The sequence below is a fragment of the Polypterus senegalus genome, chromosome 4 (genome assembly GCF_016835505.1).
Source record: "Polypterus senegalus isolate Bchr_013 chromosome 4, ASM1683550v1, whole genome shotgun sequence".
Classification (NCBI taxonomy): Eukaryota; Metazoa; Chordata; class Cladistia; order Polypteriformes; family Polypteridae; genus Polypterus; species Polypterus senegalus.
The window spans coordinates 70085199-70110702 of record NC_053157.1 but is presented as its reverse complement, the minus strand read 5'-3'; the positions used below and the strand labels follow the sequence as shown (position 1 = coordinate 70110702).

At 36.6% G+C, this 25504-nt stretch overlaps 1 protein-coding gene across 2 annotated transcripts in view; it reads right to left on the bottom strand.

Annotated features, from left to right (window-relative positions):
* The window catches only part of rassf6 (Ras association domain family member 6), a 63213-nt gene that overhangs the window by 22602 nt on the left and 15107 nt on the right, over positions 1–25504 (bottom strand). For both annotated transcript variants that reach the window (XM_039750832.1, XM_039750831.1), the window contains exons 4-6: positions 14491–14633; positions 8197–8294; positions 6511–6704 (exon numbers count right to left, since the gene is read on the bottom strand). In XM_039750832.1, the coding sequence (XP_039606766.1) occupies positions 6511–6704; positions 8197–8294; positions 14491–14633 (435 nt within the window). The remainder of the gene's footprint in view (positions 1–6510; positions 6705–8196; positions 8295–14490; positions 14634–25504) is intronic.

Sequence of the window (25504 nt, the reverse complement as noted above, 5' to 3'; positions counted from 1 at the left end):
GGCAGTGAGCTCTGGGCCCATTACAGGACATGGGGCCCTTGGGTCACCCTCATGAAGTCTTTCTGGTTGTTTGGTCAGAGACATTCACACCAGTGGCCTGCTGGAGGTCATTTTGTAGGGATCTGGCAGTGCTCATCCTGTTCCTCCGTGCCCAAAGGAGCAGATACTGGTCTTGCTGATGGGTTATGGACCTTCTATGGCCCTCTCCAGCTCTCCTAGAGTAACTGCTTGTCTCCTAGAATCTCCTCCATGCCCTTGAGACTGTGCAGGGAGACACAGCAAACCTTCTGGCAATGACACGTATTGATGTGCCATCCTGGAGAAGTTGGACTACCTGTGCAACCTCTGTAGGGTCCAGGTATCGCCTCATGCTACCAGTAGTGACACTGACTGTAGCCAAATGCAAAACTAGTGAAGAAACAGTCAGAAAAGATGAGGAGGGAAAAATGTCAGTGGCCTCCACCTGTTAAACCATTCCTGTTTTGGGGGTCATCTCATTGTTGCCCCTCTAGTGCATCTGTTGTTAATTTCATTAACACCACAGCAGCTGAAACTGATTAACAACCCCCTCTGCTACTTAACTGACCAGATTAATATCCCATAAGTTTCACTGACTTTATGCTATACTCTGATTAAAAAGTGTTCCTTTAATTCTTTTGAGCAGTATATATATATATATAATTTTTAATGTAGGTAGATCATTTCGGCCTGGTTATTTTAAAAGTAGCTTGCAAGCCGAAAAAGTGTGGGCACCCCTGACTTACAGCATTAATTGAATTAGTAATTCTCAGTCCTTCATTTTTTTCTCATCTGTTTCCTTTCAAATATTTTATTAAACCAGATGATACACGATGAATACACAAAGTTGTAAATGGAAGCTTTTTAGACGGAGAACTGCCAGCTCCCTTGTCATTTGCATCTTATTGCTAATAAGAAGCAATTAAAATCAGTGAATGCAGCTGTTTATGACTAAAATAAGCAATTAAAGGTGGGAAATCTGAACAAGTGAGATAGCTTAAATGAAGCATAAGAATGTTGCTTGAGCAATTAGTGCTTCATCAGCAATAACTGACTTCTCATCAGCAGCAAAGCAAAAGCCTGCAGCCTTCCAAGACCAACACAGATCACTCCTGCCATACAGTATATGACTTTAAAAGTATGACTGTTTAAATTTTTCTATTTGCATATTTGCACTGTTTGCTGGAATAATAAGCAAAAGTGCTAAAACTCACAAAAGACTACTCTTAAATGCACTTTTTAATATTCAGATTCAGACAGCAACACATTATTTTCAATGATAAAAACTTATTTTCAGAACAAAAACAGAGAACAGAATTTTCATATTTTGGACATACCCGTATATATTATACTATATGTAGGTAAATCTCCAGCTCAAAAGAAAATATAGAAATTAATCAAAACAGAAAGTTTCATATAATGATACTTCTAGACCTGCTAACAAAGTAAAATGTTGTTCAGTTCTGTCAGCACAAAATCAAAAATCATCCTTGTAGTTAAAGCACACCCTGTTAGCGTTAAAATATTAAAATATAAACAGAAAATACTGAGCAAAGTTCAATCATAATTTCACATTATAATTAAAAAAGGTACCACCTAACATTTAGTGCACTATCAGCAAAAAAATCCATACATTAGCGTGCTTGGTGAATTTATGAAATTGAAATTTGAAATACCAGGTACAGGTAATTGTTTTTTCTTGAAGCTGGCATAAACTGAGCAGGATGGTAAGCACTGATTCATTAATTTTAATGGAGTAACTTCAGTGGAACATGACTGAAAAAGATAAGTTGGTAAAGATTTAAAGGTTGGCCACAAATGACAGCCGAGGAACTCCCAATAAATAATATTATGTGCATCAAATTATAATCTGGTTTTATACACGTGAGAATGAATAAGCAATTTGGTAAAATTAATAGATTAATGTGTTGGGAACACTTGGCAAGGATGGGTGAAGTTATTATTTGGCCAAAAAAAGTGATTGGGAAGGTGACAAATACATAGTCTTGTAACAGACTGGGGTCAAGAAACCATAAGAAGAAAACCAAATCAAAATAATACAACTCGAAAGCTAAAACAAAAGTCAAATGAAAAACTTGAACAACAAAGTGATTATTCCATTTTACCTGTGAACATCTTACAACACTCTCTGAACTTATTGAGTATTTTATGCAAATATAAATTGAACTCAAGCTTAACAGTAACCCTGGATTCTTACCCCTAACTATCACTAATGTTCTTTGGTGATTTCTGTATTTTTTTGAGATTACGCAATACTCAGATACAATAAAACCTTGATTATCCATCAGGGGTCGGGACCGATGCCATGAAAGATAAGAGAAAAGATGGATAACAGAACAACTACTTTAAAAATTATATACAGTACATTACTTACTTTGAATAGTCACATTTAACAAAATTATATTAACAAAATACAATAGAGTATTCAAAAAATTAATTAAGTCACATAATATTATAACAACTTGCGCAATAACCAAATACAACTCAGAGAGTCTGGAGTTTTCTACATTTTCCTTGGAGTGTTCATTCAGTAACAAATGATGCTCAGTCTTTTGCTCAATTATCTGGGTTACGGAGCACACCTCCAAAACAACAAAAGAAAATTTTCCCTACCAATCAGTTTATCTTGTGCCACTTACATTTTTTTTCAATACTGCAAAGATTTCCTGTTTAATGTCTTCTGACTCCCTACTCAATCTTTCTTCTGCTACAAAATGCTATTAAAACTGAATGTATGTAACTGACACTGTGATTTAAAATTGCGACACATGATGATGGGGAAAGAACAGTATGCACTAGCACAAGGGACAGTTATTCCGATGTGCAAAGCTCGGGGATATTTTTGTAACATTTTTTTCCCCCTGATGGTTAACGGAGACTGACGGTTAATCAAGTGATGGATAATTAAGCTTTTACTGTAATGACATGCACTGTGCTACCATTTTAAATAGACAGGGAATAATAACTTAATACATACCTTGCATGTCATATTACCCACAACAGGCCATGTGACTATAAACAATATGGCAGTAGCTACATTCAAAACACTACAAAAAATGCACCAATCACAGCAAAAATCCATCATCTGTAATGTGACATAACTGTCATAATGGTAAAATAAACAATGAAAAAACACCTATACAAAGTGAAAGTAAAATTAAATATATCTGAGGCTGTATTTGGAAATCTATACTAATAAAAGGCAAAGCCCTCACTCACTCACTCACTCACTCATTCACTCACTCACTCACTCACTCACTCACTCACTCACTCATCACTAATTCTCCAACTTCCCGTGTAGGTAGAAGGCTGAAATTTGGCAGGCTCATTCCTTACAGCTTACTTACAAAAGTTGGACAGGTTTCATTTCGAAATTCTACGCCTAATGGTCATAACTGGAAGGTATTTTTCTCCATTAACTGTAATGGAGTAGAGCTGCAAAGACGTAGGGGGCGGAGTTTCGTGTGACATCATCACGCCTCCCACGTAATCACGTGAACTGACTGTCAACGCAGTACGTAGAAAAGCAGGAAGACCTACAAAAAGCGCTTAAGAAAACATGCATTATATAATTGAGAAGGCAGCGAAACAATAAGAAGCGAGCGAGTGGCATATACTACCATATTCATGAGTGCTGCTACCTCGGAAAGAAAGCAAGGTGTAAACCTAAACTTTAAATTAAGTTCATAGACAGGCTACGCTGGCGTTTCACATGCCCACAGGTAATGCGGGATACAAGTTTAATGAGAGGACGCAGGATATAAACGAGAGTTTTGATCACTTTGTAACTAAGTTAAAATTGTAGGTGAAGGGGTGTGCTTATGCAAATTCTAGACTGTGTTTGTGGGGATTGACAGTTAAAGGGGTGGGGAGTCACGTCATCATCTCCCTCCCATTTACCTCAAGTTAATACACACGCTGTCTCTAGAGTTTCAACACACTGAATCCTCCAGGCACTACTTACAAAAGGTCACATTGACAATCGTGTTACGCTATTTTTAAAATCTTTCCTTTTCTTAGCACAAGCACAGCTGAGAAGCTTCGATGCATGTGCTCCATAACGCGTAAAAAATAATGCATTTAATCACACTTTGCATTACAAGCAAAGGGGAGCTTTTGTCAATGCATGATTTCCTGGTACACCGATTACATTGATCAGCGCATCCCGATTCATTTTACCCTCGCACCACCTTAGTTTGAGAAGAAGTATGAAAAATATGAGGTTAACACAGAAAAACAGATCACCAATTCAAGCTTTATGAATAATCGATTAGCCATCAATAATTGTTTTGGTAAAGCCATCCTCCTTCCATTTTATAATTTTTCCGCCACTAGCCATGATTAAATGAACGGTAAAAAGTAAGAGCGGCGAGGTGACTTATTTAGGCAGGAATATATATGATAGCAACACTCATGACAATGTCAATCATGTTACGTTATTATTAAAATGTTTCCTTTTCTTTTTCATTACTTCTTTAACACACTACTTCTCCGTATTTTGCTATATATATAATATATGAATTACCTCCAAAGAGCGCTGAGACTTTTGATATCATGAACGTGTGTACAAAGGGGTCTCCTGCCCAGCAAAAGTCGAGCAGCCAGCGCGTGCATAGCTGTGCCGCCTTTGAGACGCTGACTGCGCTTCTGCCTTAAGTCAAAGTGAGCACTTTTAATTTTTTTCATCCTCCCCCTGAGCTATAGCCCAGACAAGTGCAAACACGGGACCCCTTTTCTACACCACGGCAAAATAATATTAAGGCGATTCACACTTTCTTTTGCACGTATACGATTATCAGGTCCTCAGCTCGGATTATGAACACACGCATACGAGTGGAGGACTCACAGTGCCATCACAGCCGATTAATGGCGGGACGTCTCACCAGTCTACACAAGACCCACGACTGTCCCAAAAGGCGATCATAACGTCAGCGAACACATCTCTATACTATATAAAAGAAAAGGCAACTTTCCTTTCTTTACACCTTTTTCCTTTTATCCCAAACCAAAGCCTTTCTCTCTTAACACGGCAGAGGACACAAAAATAATTTTCTTTAATTGCCGGTAAGGCACATTACCAGAGGCACAAATTTGAACGTTCACATAGAAAATGTAATTTCTATACCACAGCCGTGTGTAGCGCTTTCAAAAGGGATCTACTACCGAGAGATGATCCATATACATTTTAGCTGCTGTTAGTTACTTACCTGTTTTGTTACACAGTCTTTAAAATGTAGTTTACCCAAACCACTCCAGTAGTGCTCAATGTACCTGTACTTCTTAAAACGTTAATGTTTTACTGTTTAATAACTTATAGACTATATTTCATTATTTTTCCCTTGCACTCAGTGACCAAAGCTATACACACACATATAGACACATACAAACATACACACAAGTATATGTATGTGTATATATATGTATGTATGTGTATATATATATATATATATATATATATATATATATATATATATATATACACACACACCCCTATCTAGATTATATATATATATATATATACACACACACACACACACACACACACACATACATACATACATACATACATACATACACACATATATATAATTTGTGTGTGTAGATATGTATATAGATATGTAGATATGAAGATATGTATGTGTATATATATATATATATATATATATATATATATATATATGTATGTATGTGTGTATGTGTGTGTATATATATATATATGACAGCAGCAATCCAAGCTGTGAGAAAACAGTAAAAAGGAGGCGTGTCAGACGTCGTGGTACATTTTCTGATGCAGCTACGAAAACAACTTTGTGACGCTGCCACCAAATACACAAAACAATTACTTTGACAATCATGTTACATTATATTTAAAATGTTTCCTTTTCTTTTCATAACTTCTTTAACACATGACATCGCAAGCGGGGTATTTTGCTATATATATATATATCACAGCGACACTCATAACAGTGACAAAACAATTACATTGACAATCATGTTACGTTATTTTCAAAATGTTTCCTTTTCTTTCTCTTTCCTTCTTTAACACACTACTTCTCCGCTGCCAAGCGCGGGTATTTTGTTATATATATATATATAGATAGATAGAGATATATAGATAGATAGATATATATATATATATATAGATAGATAGATATGAGAACAACATAGATAGATAGGTAGATAGATATGAGAACAACACTCATATCAATGACAAAACAATTACATTAACAATCATGTTACGTTATTTTTAAAATTTTTCCTTTTCTTTTTCGTACCTTCTTTAAAACACTACTTCTCCGCTGCGAAGCGCGGGTATTCTGCTAGTGTAATAATAAAAGACACATAAGGATTTAACAATTGCTATTTTGCAAACCTACTAAATAAAGCTACATTATATATTAAAGTGGCCAAATATTTATAAAAATATTGTGTTTAGACAAATAATATGTAAAGGAAGAAGGATATACTTACCTCATAGTTATAAAAGTGTCCATTAATTGAAACTCTGTGTTGCTGTGTTTTTTGCCTTTCAGCCAGGGTATTTGTTTTGACCCTTTTTTTCACCAATGAAGCATCACTCATTGTTCGATACAGGCCAGGTGATTCAGGAATAAGCTGTTGAACTCTTGTTTGTTTTAATGTTGCACACTCATAAACTGGGGGTCCTTTTTAAGAAAGAAATGAGTGTCATTCATAAAGAGAATAACTTTTATTTGAGATAAGGAATAGCAAAGAAAATACCACCACATTGCTTCAGCTCATTCTTTGGCTGGTTCACGAGCACCTCTTTAATAAGGTGAGTTAAACTGGTACCAAAATCCACCAATAGAAATTTCTTCATTAGTTTACTTTAAGATAGCTAAACTCTCATACTACATTATCCAATTACTTATATTACCATACTATCTTTCCTTTAATTTGCATTAATATGAATAATTGGAGCATAAACTTTGGTAGTAAAAATATTTCTACCATTGTCAATGAAAAGCTTTTGTTCAGCTTTAGGTGCATGAACATTTGCCCTTTTGTTCACAGGATTAAGACTTAATCTAAAAACTAAAAATTAAGTCTCAGAAATACAAATACAAAATATAAATATCGCCCATTTTTTCCCGAAAAGTAGCATTAGAAAATCAGGTGCGCGTCATACACGAGGAAAAGTAATTCTTTAATGTTTACTTCTTCTGCTTGGGCTCACTCGCTTGTTCTCTTTCTCTCGCTCGCTTGTTCTCTCTTTGGCTCGCTTGCTCATGCTCTCGCTCTCACTCGCGCTCTCGTGCTCTCTGGGTTTTCATAAATCTACAAAATTTATCTTGAAATACTTTTGAGGGTCTAGTATGAAGATTGCTTTAAAAAAACTACGTCAAGGCTTTTGTGAACTGTAACAAAGGTAAATCAGTCAGTTGTTGAACAGACAAGATTGCATTATTTATCTGTTCTGGAATGTGCCTGGATAAATTTATTAAAGAACTTTGCTGCTAATGTGCCTATTTATTAGGGTTGCAATACCGCTGTTGTAGTAGTTGAATACTTTTTGTAATCTGTATATTTGATTCCATTGAAAAACTATACATAGTTGAAGGATTAGTGAAAGTCTTAATTTCTAATATCACCTAGAAACTTGCTTTCATGCTATAAATGCTTACTCTGTCTCATGCTTTTCTTAATTAGTTACACACACCCTTTTTTGAAGTTTGGAAGATTTATTTTTATTCTAATTTAGGTCTCATAATTAATTATCAAGAGTTATCAAGTCTTTATAGCCTGTAATGCTGTCTGTTTGAAAAGTTTATTGGGTTCTAGCTTGTAAAAATATGCCCACTGCTAACCATTGTATGTTATTTAAAGACACTTAGTATTGTGTATTGTGACCTGTAATCTTGTCCATACTCCCTACAAATTGCACATACAGTACACATGCCTTCTAGATCTCATCAGCAATAACTTTAATTAAAATGTTATTTCTGGTTGAGGAGTCAGTTTCTGGTCAGGGACTTGGAATACCAAATAATCTGAACCCTCAATTTATAATTTGGCAAATGGCTAACACTTCAAGACTTCTATGAATCCATAACTCTTTTAAGTATGAGTGTATGATATCTATAATCCATAAAGATATTTAAGTAATTGTTTTATTTACTTTATTTTGAAATTAACCTTTAGTTTTGGGCACTTCTTGATCATTTTCCTCATTTGATTCTTCTATTTCAGCAATTTGGTGAAGATCATCAAATTCACCCCATCTTGTCATTCCTCTAGAAGGGAATTAATACTTAAAGTCAAGTGAGGGCCAGAGTATAACAATCATATTGAACTATTAAACATTTTACTTAATTCAATTTAATATAACTCATTTCAGATTATTCTTATATAGTACTCATTGAGAACACAAGTCAGCGTAGACATGATTTACAAATGTAATACAGCACAAAAGTACACAACTATGCAACATTAATACATAAAGCACTTACATCTAGTTAAATGAGCTATAACATAGAACAAGATTAATAAACATCAGTTAAAATGCAAAACATTATGTTGAAAAGTCCACCTTTACACTAGAATTACCAGAGCCTACGAAAAAATTCGTAGATCAGGCCCACTTTAAATCCGTTTGCACCTCTCCGCCAACGTCTTTTGTCCTGTAAATGTGCCGATAAAGACAAGCAGCAAGCAGCTTACTATTCCATCCCCCCACCGCCGCAGAACATGCACAAATATCTCCTAGTTCATGCCTTGATTATCTAGAAGTGAAGAGCTGGAGTTTTAGAGTGGAAATAATAGATCATTATTTGGAACACATGCATTTCATGTGTGTTCCATTTTTACAATAATCTGTGTAAACACATTTTTAAAACAGACATTTTTTTTATATATTTTAGTAATAAATGACAAAATGTAGGTGTAAACTATATAATGTGTGAAGCCTGAAGTGCAAAGATCAAATACACACTTTCACAAAAGGTTCAAGGCTAAGACAGCAGCTTCTGTGGTGTAGCGGTAAGATTTGCTGACTTGTGATCAAGAGTATTGTTAATATTATACAGTAAACACATACATTTGTTTTGTGTCTGTAAAGGCAGCTGTACATTTATAGGACTTGTAAAAGTTACAGTTTTTTTTTTTCACTTTTATTCTCTCAGTCACCATCACGATACAAACTACTGCCCCACCCCCACCCAGTGATCTGATGCTGTTACTATTTATATGAAAATGCGAATGACTGAAGATGTGAGTGGTGTTTTGAGGCAATGGAACTGGACATTCTCTAAATCTGGATGGATAAAAGACATAGGTATATATGGTATTTGGAATAACTCATTTTATTATTGTGGCACGGATACATTATTCATATTATTCATATTCATTCGCATAACATCTTGTGGTTGTAATCAGTGACTTGAGTGTTTCGCGTGTTTTTTTTCCCCTGATCTTGCCAGTGTCCACGTTGCTGTGTGGTGGAGTTTATTTTGTACTCCAGGACATGCAGAGGAACACATAGTACAAACAGGTCAGTTCAGCGCTATATGCAATCATCAGATTCAAATGTTAAGAGTTCACACACACGCAAGGACTGTCTTTCCAACATTTACGACATGTGAACCTGTTGCAGTGGACTTCACACATTATATAGTTTATGTCTACATTTTGTCATTTATTACTAATATATGAAAAACGTTTTTCTTTTAACAGTATGTTTACACAGATTGTAAAAACGGAACACACATGAAATGCATGTGTTCCAAATAACGATCTATTATTCCCACTCTAAAACTCCAGCACTTCACTCATAGATAATCAAGTCATGAGCTGGGAGGACTTTGTGCATGTTCTGCGGTGATGGGGGAATAGAATAGCAGGCTGCTTGTCTTTATTGGCACATTTACAGGACAAAAGACGCTGATGGAGAGGTGCGAACGGATTTAAGGTGGGCTGGATTTACAAGTTTTCTCATAAGCTCTGGTAATTGTAGTGTTAATAAAAGGACATGTGTCTGTGTGTCATCTGTGTATATGCCCTGTTGGTAAGTCTGTGCTATCCAACAAACATTAGCACTACTATTATGAATCCTGTTACATCAAACATTAGCATTGCTTTCATAAATCTTGAACAAAACTGTGTGTAAAAAGAAATATAGAAACTGGAAGGACACACGTTAATGCTGAAGTCTGTGTTAATTATGTAGATTTCCACCCATCTTAGATAGGCAGCATAGCTAGTCAGGTAATAAAAGGTTCGGTATGGAAGGCTAAAAGTTGAGAATAGCAAAACAAAACTTGGTAGCTTTCCTGAACAAAATACAATCTTGTAACTCAACACAGTCTCTTACAATAAGCAATTTTTAATTTCAGCTGACCTAGGTCAAATGGCCTGGATATGCCAAAATCTAGATTTAAAGTGGTATCAGTAACTGCTATAATGCTTATAGATTATGCAATTATTTTATTAAGCAATTATTTTTATACTGCTCTGTGCATCATTTTACAAAGTGACTGTCACGATGCCAAGCTATTTTTGACCTCATCAATCACATTTCATGGTCATGGGAAGACAAAGCTTATTTTGGCAGCATCACAAGCAGAACAGGTGCCAGATCTCAATAGGATGACTCTCACAATGTACATTAAAATGATGTATCATGTTTTTGTAGTATCAATAAATGATTTTAATTTTTACATCCAAATGGCTAAAAAGTTTAATAAAACTTGATAATGCTATGAAGGTGGGACTCACTGTATGAGCCTACTGATGTTTGCTTATTAACTAAGCCTACTGAATTTTAATTATTAGCTCAATGAGTTGATTATACCTGGCATGCAATCATACAAGTTAACACTTAAACCAAAGACTACAAAATTTTTACCTGGAGCCACAACTTCAAACATTAAGTGATCAATGACATTCATAATAAGAATTTAGAAGTCCTACAGCATTGTTAAAAATGCATGGTACTATAAACAAAAACGTTAAATAACTGTAATTATATTAAAAATATTCATTTATTTTTTTAATGAAACAATAAACACCCATTATCGGCAATACACTAATAACCCAATTGTGCTCCACTCACTTAGAATTTGGAACTAATGTAGAAAGCATTTTAAGACGGAGAAGCTTCTATCTGTGGCACCCCTGCAAGAGAACCACCTCTTTCAACCTTCACAAACATATGCAGTTTTTAATATCTGGAAAAAATTTGGAATTAACTTGCTTAGAGATCTTTATATAGACAACGTCTTTGCATCCTATGAACAATTACATTCCAAATTTAACATTCCAGCTACACATTTCTTTCACTATCTTCCAATCAGGAACTTTGTTAAACAGAACCTTCCAAAATTTCCTCATCTTGGACCCACATCCATGCTGGAAAAAGTATTGCTCAATCTCAAGGACTTAGACACCATCTCTACAAAATATAAAATCATTTTACAATCCCTCCCTTTCAAAGATCCAAGAGGTCACTGGGAAAAAGATCTCTCAATTAATATATCAGAAAAGGAGTGGAAAGTAGCAATGCAGAGAATTCACTCGAGCTCCATATGCGCAAAGCATACAATTATACAACTCAAAATTATATATCGAGCACATCTGTCTCGACTAAAACTCTCCAAAATGTTTCCAGGGCATGATCCAACCTGCGAACGCTGCAAACTAGTTCCAGCCTCACTGGGTCACATGTTCTGGGCCTGCACCAAATTAACATCATTCTGGACGAAAATTTTAATTACCTTTCAGACAGCCTTGGTCTCAAAATCCCTCCTAACCCATTAACAGCTGTGTTTGGGGTTCTTCCAGAGGGGCTTAAAGTGGAGAAAGACAAACAAATTGTGATTGCATTCACTATACTTTTGGCACGCAGACTTATTCTGATAAACTGGAAGAACCCAAACTCTCCTCTTTTAAGTCAGTGGGAAACTGATGTGTTATATTATTTAAAATTGGAAAAAATCAAATACTCAGTTAGAGGATCCGTACAGACTTTTTTCAAAACATGGCAGGATCTAATCTGTAATATTTTAAAATAATCTCATAAAGCACAGATAACTTATTAATTTAGGTATGTTTACAGGTCTTAAATTTCATGCCGTTTGGCTTGCTCTCTCTCTCAGGGATGGGGATCGATTTGCTCTTAACTCAATTTTTCTTTTTGTAAAAACTTGATTAATTTGTATGTAATGCAATAAAATTAATAAAAAGGAAAAAAAAAATATTCATTCATTTTTTTGATAGATTGTTTTTCCAAACAAAAGGATAGATGCTGTATAATAAAATGTCAGTATTAGCAAATTTATTTAGTTAACTTTGCAAATGGTCAGTAATGTTCAACACTTGTGCTATTTTCTAAAACTAAAAGTTTCTGACATGCATGAGGTGAATTTAAAGCAGAAGCCAGGAAGCACTTCTTTATGCAAAGAGTTGTGGGACTCTGAAACAAACTACCAAGACATGTAAAGTAGTTAAAGTAGAAACCTTGATAACCTTTAAGGAGAACCTGGAGGGAATATTGGGGCAGTTTAGATACTAGCTAATCAAATGGGCTTGATGAACTGAATGGTCTCCTCTCATTTGTCAAATTTCTTCTGTTCTTACGTTCTTATGTCCTTATCATCACCAAAGCAGGGCTATGCTTCTTATTGTAATGTGCATTTTACATGTGATTCACTGGCTTCAAACATCACTAGCTTCAGACAGCCTTAAAAAGTTAAGTTAGGTGATAAGGGAATGTGGAGATTTAGACAATGCCATTAAGAGAAAAGACACACATCTTCAGTAAGTGGTGAGACTATCAAGCATTTCAGGTCAGATTAAGGGTGCCAAAGTAGCACCACAAGCCTATTATTGATTTTTTTAAACCAAACAGATCAAAGAAACTCATATTATAGAATGAAAAAACTGGGTCATTGCTATGTACTTGATCAGTTCATTTACAGTGGTTTAATGATTTAATCTGGTTAAACTTGTGGGAAACAAAATTAAAATCTCTTTGAAGCTTTGACTCTACAAAAGCAGAGCCTGCATTTAGTTCAGGCAATTCCCAAAACCAAAAATTTCCAGAACTTCATAGACAAGCCATTTCTTACCTTAAAACACAAAAAGCCATGCTGAAATTCAGTCAAGAGATGCTAATCTAACATCACCATCATTTTCGTTCCGGTTTTCTTGGTAGGGTACATGGTACAAAATACACTAAGCTGGGCTTATAGAACCCAGTTATCCTCAGAAACCTCCTTCAGCCTTTACTGGGAATGTGCAGATGGTCCCAGGTTATGCAGGAGATATAAATTCTCCTGCGTGCAAGGTCTGCCCCACAGTGTTTTCCTAGTCTAAAAGGGCCAGACATATAATATTAATGTTCAGGGACAACCAAGAGTAAATTTTGCTTAAAGTTGTGTGTGATGGCTCATATTTCTAAACCTCATGAAGGCAGCGTTCAAAGTAGGGAAACTGATTTTGAACTGAAAAGAGCAATGGTGCTCTCGTTAACCTGATCTGAAAGATAGAAAGCTTCTTAATACGATAAACTGTCTACAGCCAAAAAGTCTCCTTGAAAGACCCCTAATAAACATATAAATGTGTGTTATATGTGCAGAGAGCACATTGCATGTGTTAAAAATTAGCATAACTTATTGCAAGTGAAAAATCTGTCTGTAAAATCAAATTATGCATTAGTACAAAGACATTAATAGATGAGGGGTAAAAGTGAACAATATGTTGCCGTAGGTGCTGCTTGTGCTCCCTGTTGTTCACAGTTACGATGACAGTGTGGGAGTCGATGTAAGGTTGACAGAATTTGCAGTTTTGTTTGTGAAAATATGAATTGCAACATGTGCAATCAAAGTAAACAATGTGTCACACTTCATCATTAAGAGTGGAGTTGGGGCGGCTCTGAGACTAAGGATCTGTGCCAGTATCCCAAAGGTTGCCGGTTCGAATCCCTGTCACTGCTAAAAAAAGATCCTACTCTGCTGGGCCCTTGAGCAAGGCCATTAACCTTCAATTGCTCCAGGGGTGCTGTACAATGGCTGACCCTGTGTTCTGACCCCTAGGGGTATATGAAAGCTAACAAATTCCTAATACAAGAAGTTGTATAAGGTGAAATAAAGAAAAAAAAAGGACTCCTGTTAAAAGAGCTTATAATATAGAGTCAAAAATAGATAGATAGATCTTTATGTATTCCCAGGGAGAAATTTTTTATTGAAGCTTTTTAAATAAATAAATACATAACTAAGTAGATAAGTAAGTAAATCATGTGAAAAGAATTTTCAGACTTACATATAAAAAAAATTCAAGGATGGTACAACATAATCTCTATAAACTTGTCCTTTTTAAACTCTATTGCCCATTTGATTCCCATATATTTTCAGACCGTATGTTTAATAGATAGATACGTATACGTTTTTTTTTCCTTACTAAAAAGTCCATTTATATAACTCTTACAAATATTACCTTATGCTTGCAACTGGGCTAACAGGCTCATGTGATTGAATATTTGCCAGGGTCTGTTTCTCATCCTGAGCCTTTAATCTTATATGTTGACGGACACCCCAGAAAACATTCAGTGCTCCCTCCACAGCAATATGACCCTTTTCCTGTAAAATAAAAATGTGAATTTTTCATGATCTAAAAGTTTTATAAAATGTGTATTATAATACAATATAATGTGTTATTTTATTAAAAGATTTTTGAAATAAATAGCGTTTTACTTCCAGCTATCAAAGATATCTTAAGGTTGTACTGATAGCGATGTCCAGTTTACTGATTATGATGGCAGCTTTGGTGATTGCAACTGTAAAGATGCATCGGAGACAAATGAAACTCAGAGTGTGTGAGTCATTATCTTTACAAAGCTGCAAAAATTCAGGTAAACACAGATGGGATGAAAAGTCTTTAGCGAGCTATATTCAGTGTTTCAGATCCCAAAAATCCCTTAAGCCAACCCCCTACCCCCACCACTTCCAAACCATTCTTTTAGTGAGTTGCGTGTTTCTGAGTTTTTTTTCAGCCATCACACGATATTACATTTGTACTGATAGTGATGCCCACTTTGCCAATTGTGATGTTCTGGTGCTGTAGAACGTATCTTGACTCAGAACATCACCTTCTCGTTTGGGAACAGCTTTGTTCTGGATAGTAAGGAACTACAGAGAGTGATCTGGGCAGTGTCTCTGCAGGATATGTATACCAGGAAAGGCAAGACCAGTGTAACTAGGATATTTAGAGGCTCATCTCACCGCAGTAACTATCTGTTCAACCAGCTGAAATCAGGCAAACAGTTTAGGAGTACTATGGCCAGAACAGAGAGGTTCAGGTGGAACTTCTGTCCACAGGCTATAAGACTTCTTAACCTGGACATGACACCACACTTTTTTTTCAAATGTTCATTAACACAGACTGAATTCTCTACCTCATCGTTTCTTAGCTGCCACCATGTCATTTAGTATACTGTATTTAACAATCAAACTAGCACACTGCACCTTACAGTAATACTGTAGATATTTTATTCTGTTATATTTGCATACAGTATTGTGTTTAAAATTGTAATGCTTTAGATATATACTTTTTTCCTATATATTGTATCACCTTAGTTCTACCCTTTTAAGTTTCTTTTTATTAATTTAATTCATTTTTTATTTACATTTAATTTAATTTAGATTATCCATCCATCCATCCATTATCCAACCCATTATATCCTAACTACAGGGTCACGGAGGTCTGCTGGAGCCAATCCCAGCCAACACAGAGCATAAGGCAGGAAACAAACCCCAGGCAGGGTGTCAGCCCACCGTAGTAATTTAGATTATCAATTTGTTAACTTATTGCACAGTCCCATGGGCCGATTCAGGGCACATTTCACTACATGTTGTACTTTTATAACTGTGTATGGGACAAATAAAGAATCTTGAATTGTAATGGCAGCTTTGGTGATAACAGTTGTAAAGATGCATCAGAGACAGAAATGTCATTTTTTTACACAGCTGCAGAAAATACAGATAAACACATCTGGGTTTAAAAGTCTTTAGGGAACAATATACCATGTTTTCTGTACCAAAGATCCTTCTTTTAGTGTTTTGAACATTTCTCAGGTTTATGCAAATTAATACTTTTTCACTCATCACTACATTATACATAACTCATTGATGAATTATACTGCAAGAAAAAATAGCATTTCATGCTAAAACCATTCCTTTTCTTCTACATTTATTCATTCTGTAATTTTAGATTAATTATATGAAGATGCCTCATTTCTTTCATTTTGGTTGCATATTTTATTTTGTGATTTATAATGTGATTCTCGTGGAGTACTTAGTTTTTTTCAGGTTCCAATTACGAATATGGTTTTAGAGTATAAATAAGTACATTTCATTATATTTAATTTCAGAAACAAAAAATGACTGAATCAAAATCAGATCTAAACAAAAACATCTGTTACCAGACTTAACAACCTCTCTTGAATAATCTTGAGTTTTGGAAACTGGCATTGCAAATCTTTATTAATAAAAATAAAGATTATTAAAGAGCAGACATATCCATCCATCTATATCCTTGTCCCTCTGACAACCTACTGTAATATCTTCACAATAAATCTTGGCATGACTTTTGATAATGTCTGGGAATTTGACAAACTCCATTGTTAAAGCCTGTTTCTATCAGTTCAGGGTTTTAGCCAAAGTAAACCCTTTTATTTCCTGCAGATGATTTTCAAAAACTAATTCATGTTTTTTTTTTCTCTTCTTGGCTTGACTCACACTGGAGCTAATCAGTCATCTCTCGCTCATTTTCAACTGGTCCAGAATGCTGTTGCCAGGCTCCTAACAGGCACTCAAAAACAGAATCACATCACACTAATTTTAGCTTCTCTTCACTGGCTTCCTGTTCACTATAGGATTGAGTTTAAAATTGTATTGTTTGTTTTGAAGTCTATAAATTGTTTAGCTCCCACTTATCTAACTGACTTCTTACACCATTTCTCTCCAACACGGTCTCTTCAGTCCTCTGACCAGAAGTTACTGGGTTACTGGACTTGCGGAGGACTAGGTTTAAGTTTAGAGGGGAATGTGCTTTTGAAATAGCGGCCCCTAAGCTTGGGAACAGCTCTTCTTTATTAGGTCAGCGCCAACTTTGGACACTTTTAAATCCAATCGGAAAATCTTTTTGCCTTAGCTTTTTAAACTTGCATGAGAGTACTGTTTTTTAATGTATTTATATATTTGGGTGTATTTATTAATCTGAATATTTATTGGTTTATTTATAGAAAATGTGCAGCACTTTAGTCAACTGCTGTTGGTTTAAATTTGTTTTATAAATAAAGCTGACTTGACTTGACATTCTCCTAACACATTTATCCACAACTAGAATATCCATCCAGCTATATCCTAACTACAGGGTCACAGGGGTCTGCTGGAGCCAATCTGAGCCAACACAAGGCAGGATACAAACCCCGGGCTGAGTTCCAGCCCATCGCAGGGCACATGCACACCAAGCACAATTTAGGACTGCCAATGCACCTAACCTGCATATCTTTGGAGTGTGAGAGGAAACTGGAGCACCCAGAGGAAACCCACGCAGACACAGGAGAACATGCAAACTCCACGCAGGGAGGACCCAAGAAAAAAACCCAGGTCTCCTTACTGGGAGGCAGCAGCGCTACCACTGCACTACCGTGCCGCCCCAACTAGAATATAGTTTAAATTATTTGTTTTTTATTAGAGAGAAACTAAGCAATAAAGTCAGTTGACTGAAAAAGTAAATTCTGTGAAATTACAACACATTATAAAGTACTGTACAACCCTTTAGTTTCAGGATAAAAGTAAACTAAGAGTATAGTTAAAATGCTATAAGGTGAGTTTGGGTGGATAATTACTTGTCTGCAGGTCCTAACAAATCAGAGAAATGCTTTACATTTTACAAATGAGATATGTTAGAGAAGGAGGGTAAATTCTTCTCATTTTTGTGAGTGTTCATAATATAATGCAGGTAGTTGTCTTCCTATTTAATAAATAAATCATTCACAAGTAGAGGAATGGGTTTTATGGCTACAGTGTCATTTTAGATAAATAAAAAGTAACCAGCCTGATGGTACAATCAAGCTTGATTTCCATAAAGAAAATAAAAAATAGCAAATAGAGGAGGAAGAGGAGGAGGAGAAAATCAAATTATGAATGGCCTGGAGGTGCAGTACTATGTGGCAATTTTTAGACCAAGGATAGCAAATGTCTTCTAATTGACCAGAAAGAGCAGCTACTTACTAGGGGATGGTGGTCCCTTTGATATAGTCACTGTCCTTTCCCTTTATTGTAGGGGCACTTAACAATGTTTGAGGAGAAATCTCCCTTTCTGAAGAGCAAACTATTTTTATCTGAGCTATAGTACTAGGATGTTGTACCGTGTTAGCCATTATGAAGGTAGTGAGAAGTCAAGCAAAATGACACTTTGTATTGGCTAAATAAAAAATAGATTACAATATGAAAGCTTTTGAGGCAACTCAGGCCCCATCTTGCCTGAAGAAGGAGCCTGAGTTGCCTCAAAAGCTTGCATATTGTAATCTTTTTAGTTAGCCAATAAAATATGTCATTTTGCTTGACTTCCATCTGAACTATACAAACAAAAACATTTTGGAAAATTAACCAGAATGCCTCATTCTTTTATCAGTTTTAGAGTAGGTTGGGGCCAGCAGAGGTCAAAATTGTTTGGATATCCCAATAGAATCACCAAACAGAATATACTGTAGTTGTACATTGAGTGGAAAAATATGAAGTTATAGAAAGAGGAAAGGAATCTGTGATTGGTGGAAAGTGATTGATTTATATAAAACAGAGAAAGAATTAAGGAAGATAATGTGGACATAGGGAAATGCAGACTACTGTAATTCCAAATATAAAGGAATCATGGCACCTGATTAGGTAAGTCGTGTGGGGCTATTTTGACTTTGTTATTGTTTTCCACCTCCTTTTTTGGTTCATTAAAGCTCTTCATTGTGCATATGACTATGATAAAAACAAACTCTAATATTTATGCTCTGAACAACATTAAGTGGGTGGTGCTATTTTTATACTGTGCACAGTATGTTGTATGTGAAGAAATCTACACAAATAATACAAAATAAAGAAAGTTATATTCTGCTGATTTATGCAACAGCTATTAGCGGATTTGACAGTTCACTGCTTACTGTGTTCAAATCCCTGCTTGGTCAATAAGGAGTTTGCATATTGTCATTTGTCAGCTCTACAGCATAGATTTTTCTCTGGGCACTGCAGTTTCCCTCACATATCCCAAAGGTATTAATTTGCTAAAGGCAGTCTGTTGTAGTGTCTAAGGCATCTCAAGGCTGATGATTCAATCACTTCATCTGACATACTGTTTGACCTTCAACTATTCAGTTAACCTGGTTATGCACCAATTGTAAAAATAAATAAACTACTGTATCTGTACTTTACCTTGTAAGTCAACTTGAATGATGGTGTTACCAAACTACAGTATACAGCAATAATAATAAATTGGCCTGATGGTATGTGCATTATCAGGCTTGAATGGCGCTCTGTTTAGATTTGTTTCTTGCCTTATGCCTGATTTTATGCTTGATTTTAGGCAACACTTGCTCATTAATTAGACTAAATAAATTTGAGAATGTTATGTTATACTGATAAAAAATTCACTTCAGGAATATTTGTAATTGGGACCTGTCTTGGGTGGGTACTAGTTCCTATGTTATACTTGATGTATTCCCTAACTGGATAAAGTGAGTTTGAGAATGACATGTTATACTAATAATAAAAAGGCCCTTTGGGTGTGTACATAACTGGATCCTGCAATGGACTGTCACTGTATTAGGGATTTGATCCTGAAGTGAAATACTATCCCCAGTGATAATAACACACTGGATCTTGATGAACAAAATATTGAAAAGTGAAAAATCTTTACTGATGTAATACTGTGTAATTTGTTGAGAACAAAATGATGTAACAACGGTCAATGGAAACCAAAATCACCAATCCATTGAGGGTTGGATTCAACATCACACTGATGTAGTAGTAGTAGTGTGGATGGCTCCTACGTACCTGTATGCTCTCCCATCAATGGCTGGGTATGCTCGTGATGAGATGATGGATGGTGCCTTGGGGGGATCTCCTCCCAGACCTGGGTCAGGGCATTAGTGAGATTCTGGACATCTGTGATGCTACCTGGTGGTGTTGTAGGCATCAATATATAATGTCCTAGAGGTTGTTAATAGGATTCAGGTCTGTGGAATGTGCAGGGCAGTAAATGGCATCAATGCATTCATCATCCATGAACTGCCTACACACTCTGCCCACATGAGGCCAGGCATGATCCTGCACCAGGATGAACTCAGGGCCCACTGCATCAGCATATGGTGTGACAGTGGCTCTGAGGACTTCATCACAGTACCTAACAGCAGTCAGGATACCATAGCCTACAACATGGAGGTCTGTGCGATACCTCCAAGGTATGCAACCCCAGACCATTACTGACCTACTGCCAAACCGGTCAAGCTGGATGATGTTACAGGCTGCATAACTTTAACCACGGGGTCTCCAGACTCTTTCAAGTCTGTCACATGTTCTCAATGTGTACGTGGTGTCATCAGTGAAGAGAACGGGGCGACAATGCTGGAGCTGCAAATTATGTATTCTCTGGCGATTGCTAATTGATCTGCACAATAATGGGCTGTGAACACAGGTCCCACTAGAGGATGTTGGGCCCTCATGTTACCCTCATGGAGTCTATTTCTGACAGTTGGGTCAGAAACATGCTCACCAGTTGCCTGCTGGAAGTCATTTTATAGGGTTCTGACAGTAGGGACAAGGAAACTAGCAAAACACTAAACTAGACAAAAATCAGTCAGGAAAGATAAGGAGAAGGCAATTATCTGTGGCCACCACCTGAAAAACTATTCCGTTGTCTCTGCAGTGCAATGTTGTCACATTCATTTGCACCAAACCAGGGGCCTAATGTATAAACGGTGCGTACGCACATAAATGTTGCGTAAGAATGTTTCCACGTTCAAACCTAAACTTGGTATAAAGCCACGCACATTTACACGGTACCTCATACCCTGTCGTATGCAAGTTCTCTGCTCGGTTTTGCAGACTGGCGGCACCCAGCGCCAAAGCAGTGCTACTATTCCTGTGTGGTTATCCTTTATTTTCCTGATGCAGCTTTATAAATACACTGAAATTAACCGCATATTGTTTATTAGTTTAATAAATCTGATTGTAATTAACCAGTAACAATATAATGGTCCACAGAATGGTCAAACTATTCCAAATACCATAGCTGCTTTAGCATTGTTACTCTCACTGCACTTTCTTTTTCTTCTTTCATCTGCTCCCATTAGGGTTACCACGGCAGATCATCTTTTTCCGTATTACTCTCAATGCACCACACAGCACCAAGCACACGCTGCCTCAGCCATGCTTCCTATTTGAACTGTTTCTCATATGGCAAACACTTCAAAACTTTCCTGTACGGATTGCGTGGTTCAGACAGAGCTCTAAACACACTCAATCTACTTATAAGTAGAATTACCTCACTATAAACTTGCACTACAGTTATAATATTGCACAACCTGAGCCACTTTATAAAGCACTATTTACATATGATGACAATATCATTTTTATGATGAAATGCAGCAAAATATGCTTATTATATTATACAGATAAAACTTTAACTTCATTTAAATAATCTACATTGTTAATAATTAAAGGTTGTTCCTGCCTCGCACTGTATGCTTTACTGGGACTGGCGTGAAGGATAGAATAATTAAACATTGTGACGGTCAGCTGGGTCCCATGCCCGGCTGGGACGCCCCTGCTGCATATGTTCTGGGGGAGCCACCATGGACAGCTCAATACCTCCCCCGGGACGCTTGGTGGCAGCCTCCCCGGCCGTTATTCGTTTCCCTGTCTCCCACGTGGCTCTATGGGACATGGAGTCCTCCACAGCCTGGTTGGGAGATGGGGTGGGTGCTAGGGGGTGCTGCCGAGAGCCAACAACCCGGTTGGACGAGTTATCAGCCCCACCTGGAGGTGCAATCAGGGCCAGCTGGTCAAGCACCTGGAACACTTCCGGGTGGGCTATAAAACGGGCCAGCCTCCCTTCATTCGAGGCCAGAATTGGGAGGAAGAGGACGAGGTTGCCTGGGAGGAGTGGTGGTGCCAGGAAGGGTTGTTTGTGCTGTATTTTGTGCTTTTGGAACTGTGTTGGGCCTGTGGGACTTGGGGAAGACGTGCCCCACGGCTGAAGAGAAAAATAAAAGCCCTGTTTATTTTACACGTGCCTCTGTGTAAGTCTGTGCCAGGTCGGGAGCTATATAGCGCCTTTTACAACATGTACTATGAAGATATTTCAATATTCCTTATAGGTTTTGAAGAATCGGCGCTCGAAGCTTACAGATGGCTTAACGTCTATTACAGAGCTGATAGTCTGGCGATCGGTTACTTGGAGAAAGAAAACGAAGGACAGGAATTGGAGGTTAGTACGTTTGAAAGAGACAGTACTACAGGGCCGCCAAATCCCAGGGGCAGCCATGCCAATATATATTGAATATAAAACAGAAAGAGAAAATAACAACACAGCTAAAAATGCAGCGACAAATTTCAACAAAAGTTAGCTTGTGTCATGAGCACGAGGCGGCTATACAGTGCCCACAATGGACGTGGCAATCTTCCGTGCATAAGATACCATATTGACATTGGCGGGCGAAGGGACCACCGATTCTTTCTCTGCCCAGGGCCGCCTAGAGCTGCCCCTGAGTACTGCTGCAATAAATTATTTCATCGAAGGTCAAGCACAATCACTGTACCACCATGTTTCCATGTTTAATAACATGCTTTAACTCCTATCATCATGAAAATGATATCACGTATACATCTCAGTATTTTAGTTATTCAGAGAGCTGTAATATCACGAATGTAATGGATTCTGTGTCCTGTCGGAGGTAGAGAAAGCCAGTTTAAGAAGCATGTAGTGATGCATAAACATAGAGCACATACAGCATTTAACGTGCTACTTTAGTTACGATGGGATTTTAGAAACTAGTAGATTAAACGATTTTAAGATGAAGTTTATGATGTTCTACTTTAATGACAAAATAAACTACGTGATTAAAGTGGAAATTTTGAGATTGAAGTTGACATTTCATGCTTTTTTCCCCACTGTGTGCCTTTTTTTTTCTGTACCCTAATAAGCTTTCATTTGACACTCAGACAGTGCGCTACGACTCGCCTTTTCACGGTGACTTTGATATGTGACAACTTCTTTTTTATTTCCGGCACTGTGTGACTTTGTGAACTGAGCTTTCGAGTTTCTCCAACACGCCATGTCACTTGATCAGCTTCCTTTTGTTGTTTATACCACTGATTAAACCACCAAATAGTACGTTTTTCCTTCCTTCCACTTGGTATTCGCTGAAATTCTTCCATTTTCCCTCTTTCTTTTCCCATTGTCTTTTTACAGAACGCTGCGCTTAAGGGCTATTTATATTAATTTGCATATTCAAAGAGGCATAATTCTTGGAGGAGTTTGGGCAGGACAACACGCGCATGCACGACAGTTACTTTTCACGCTGATCGGGATTTATGTAGCGGAAGAACGCGGAAGTTGGCGAACGCACAGATTCCTGCATCTGGATTTTTTTGTGCGTAAGCACATTTCGGTTTTTGTGCTTATGTCATGTTATAGTGCGAATTCTACGCATGGTGTCATCCATGAGGCCCCAGGTGAAGTTGATTCACAATCGGTTATGCTTCCTAACTGGACAGATTGATATACCTTATGCTTAACTGACATGGTGTTAGGCTATGATGATTACGTGTTCCCTTAATTTTTTTGAGCAGTATAGATTAAGCAGGACTGTGTAATTATGTTACCTTAAAATTCTGCAATCTTAAAATGTGATGTACATTATTGTTGTTTAAAGCAACATTAGTGTTTAAATTAGAATCCCCATCTTTCACCTTCAAACTATGTTGAACAGTTTGTTTTTATATTATTTGATTAAGCCACTTTCCAGTTTCAGTTCTGCTACAATTTCAATGGCAGGCCTTCTTTTGAAAATTAATAAAATAAAATCAAAAAAGTACATTTTTGGACTTTTGAGAAGGTATAGTATCTGAAGAAAGGAGACAATTTTAAAAAACAATAAAAGCAATAATGGAAAATCTCAGATAATGCGAAAAGAGAGTAATTTGGAATTGTAGGCTGGAATGGAAGATTTTAATAAGTTTCCACAGGCTGTAATGCAGATAAGTATGCCATAGAAGTAGCATGATGTATTTTTTTATTAGTTACATTATTTTGTTTTAAATATAAGAAAACAGGTTCTATGTACAGAGGGTCTCTGGTTACAGTGGTTTTAACTTGTGGCAATTCTGCAGATATAAAGGGACACATAATAGCCAAAAAACCTTGACTTACTAATTAAGAAAAGTACTTTTGGCAAGGCTGAATATGTAGCAGCCTTCACTAACACTGAGAAATAAATAGCACAGTATGGTATGTAATTTGTCACCATTCTTAATCATTTTGTATGTGTCACTGAACGTAACTGGTTGCACACACAGCTGCTCAGTGAGCTCTGTTAGTGATAGCCTACTACATCAACAACTGTGTGCTTATCTGAGGGGTACAACCTACTGCTGGTAGTTTTTAGCATCCTATGTGCACCTCACAGTCATACCAGCTCAGGGTGTATACGGTACCTGCTGAGAGGAGAAGGTGACACTCTGAGTACATCTTTGCTGAGGGATCAATCCTCAGTTAGTGATGGATTTTTGTGCATTATTATGCATTTTTCAACTTTATGAGTTACTGTATCATTATCAAAAACTGCAGTGTTTAAACACAACTCCCATAAATTTACTTAAGTTTATATTGTTTGCATTTTGTGATTTAATACACAGCAATATTGTTTCAGTGTCATTTTACTTAGAAGTTTCAAACATATTTCAGTAAAATGCATTTTATTCATTTTTTTCATTAATGGAAATATTGTATACAAGTTCGTACTTGCATACAAAATTGGGTTTTGAATGACCACAGGGACAGTGGCTCGCTTCTACTACAATTTTTGAAAGTGGAGTCCTTAAATATACTTTCCTTTGTCATTTGACTAGAACAGCTTAAAGTGCTTTCCAAGTTAAGGTAAAATCAGCATTTTTATAATTCTGAATTTCTCCATGTGATTAATAAAATTAAGCTAATACAAAATAATCATTTTAATGTGCCAACGCTTAGCAAACTGGCATGTTATAACAGCTCTATATAATCGCTTCATTTGAAATTTCATTAATATGCACAACTCACATTTTGAAGTGTTGAGAATTAAAAGATGGCGAAAACATTCGTTGTGCATGAGTGGCAACATAAGAAAACTGAAATGTTGTCAAAAAGGCATTGAAGAAATTTAAGCAAAAGAGGAGAAAGACAACAAAATTTGAATAAT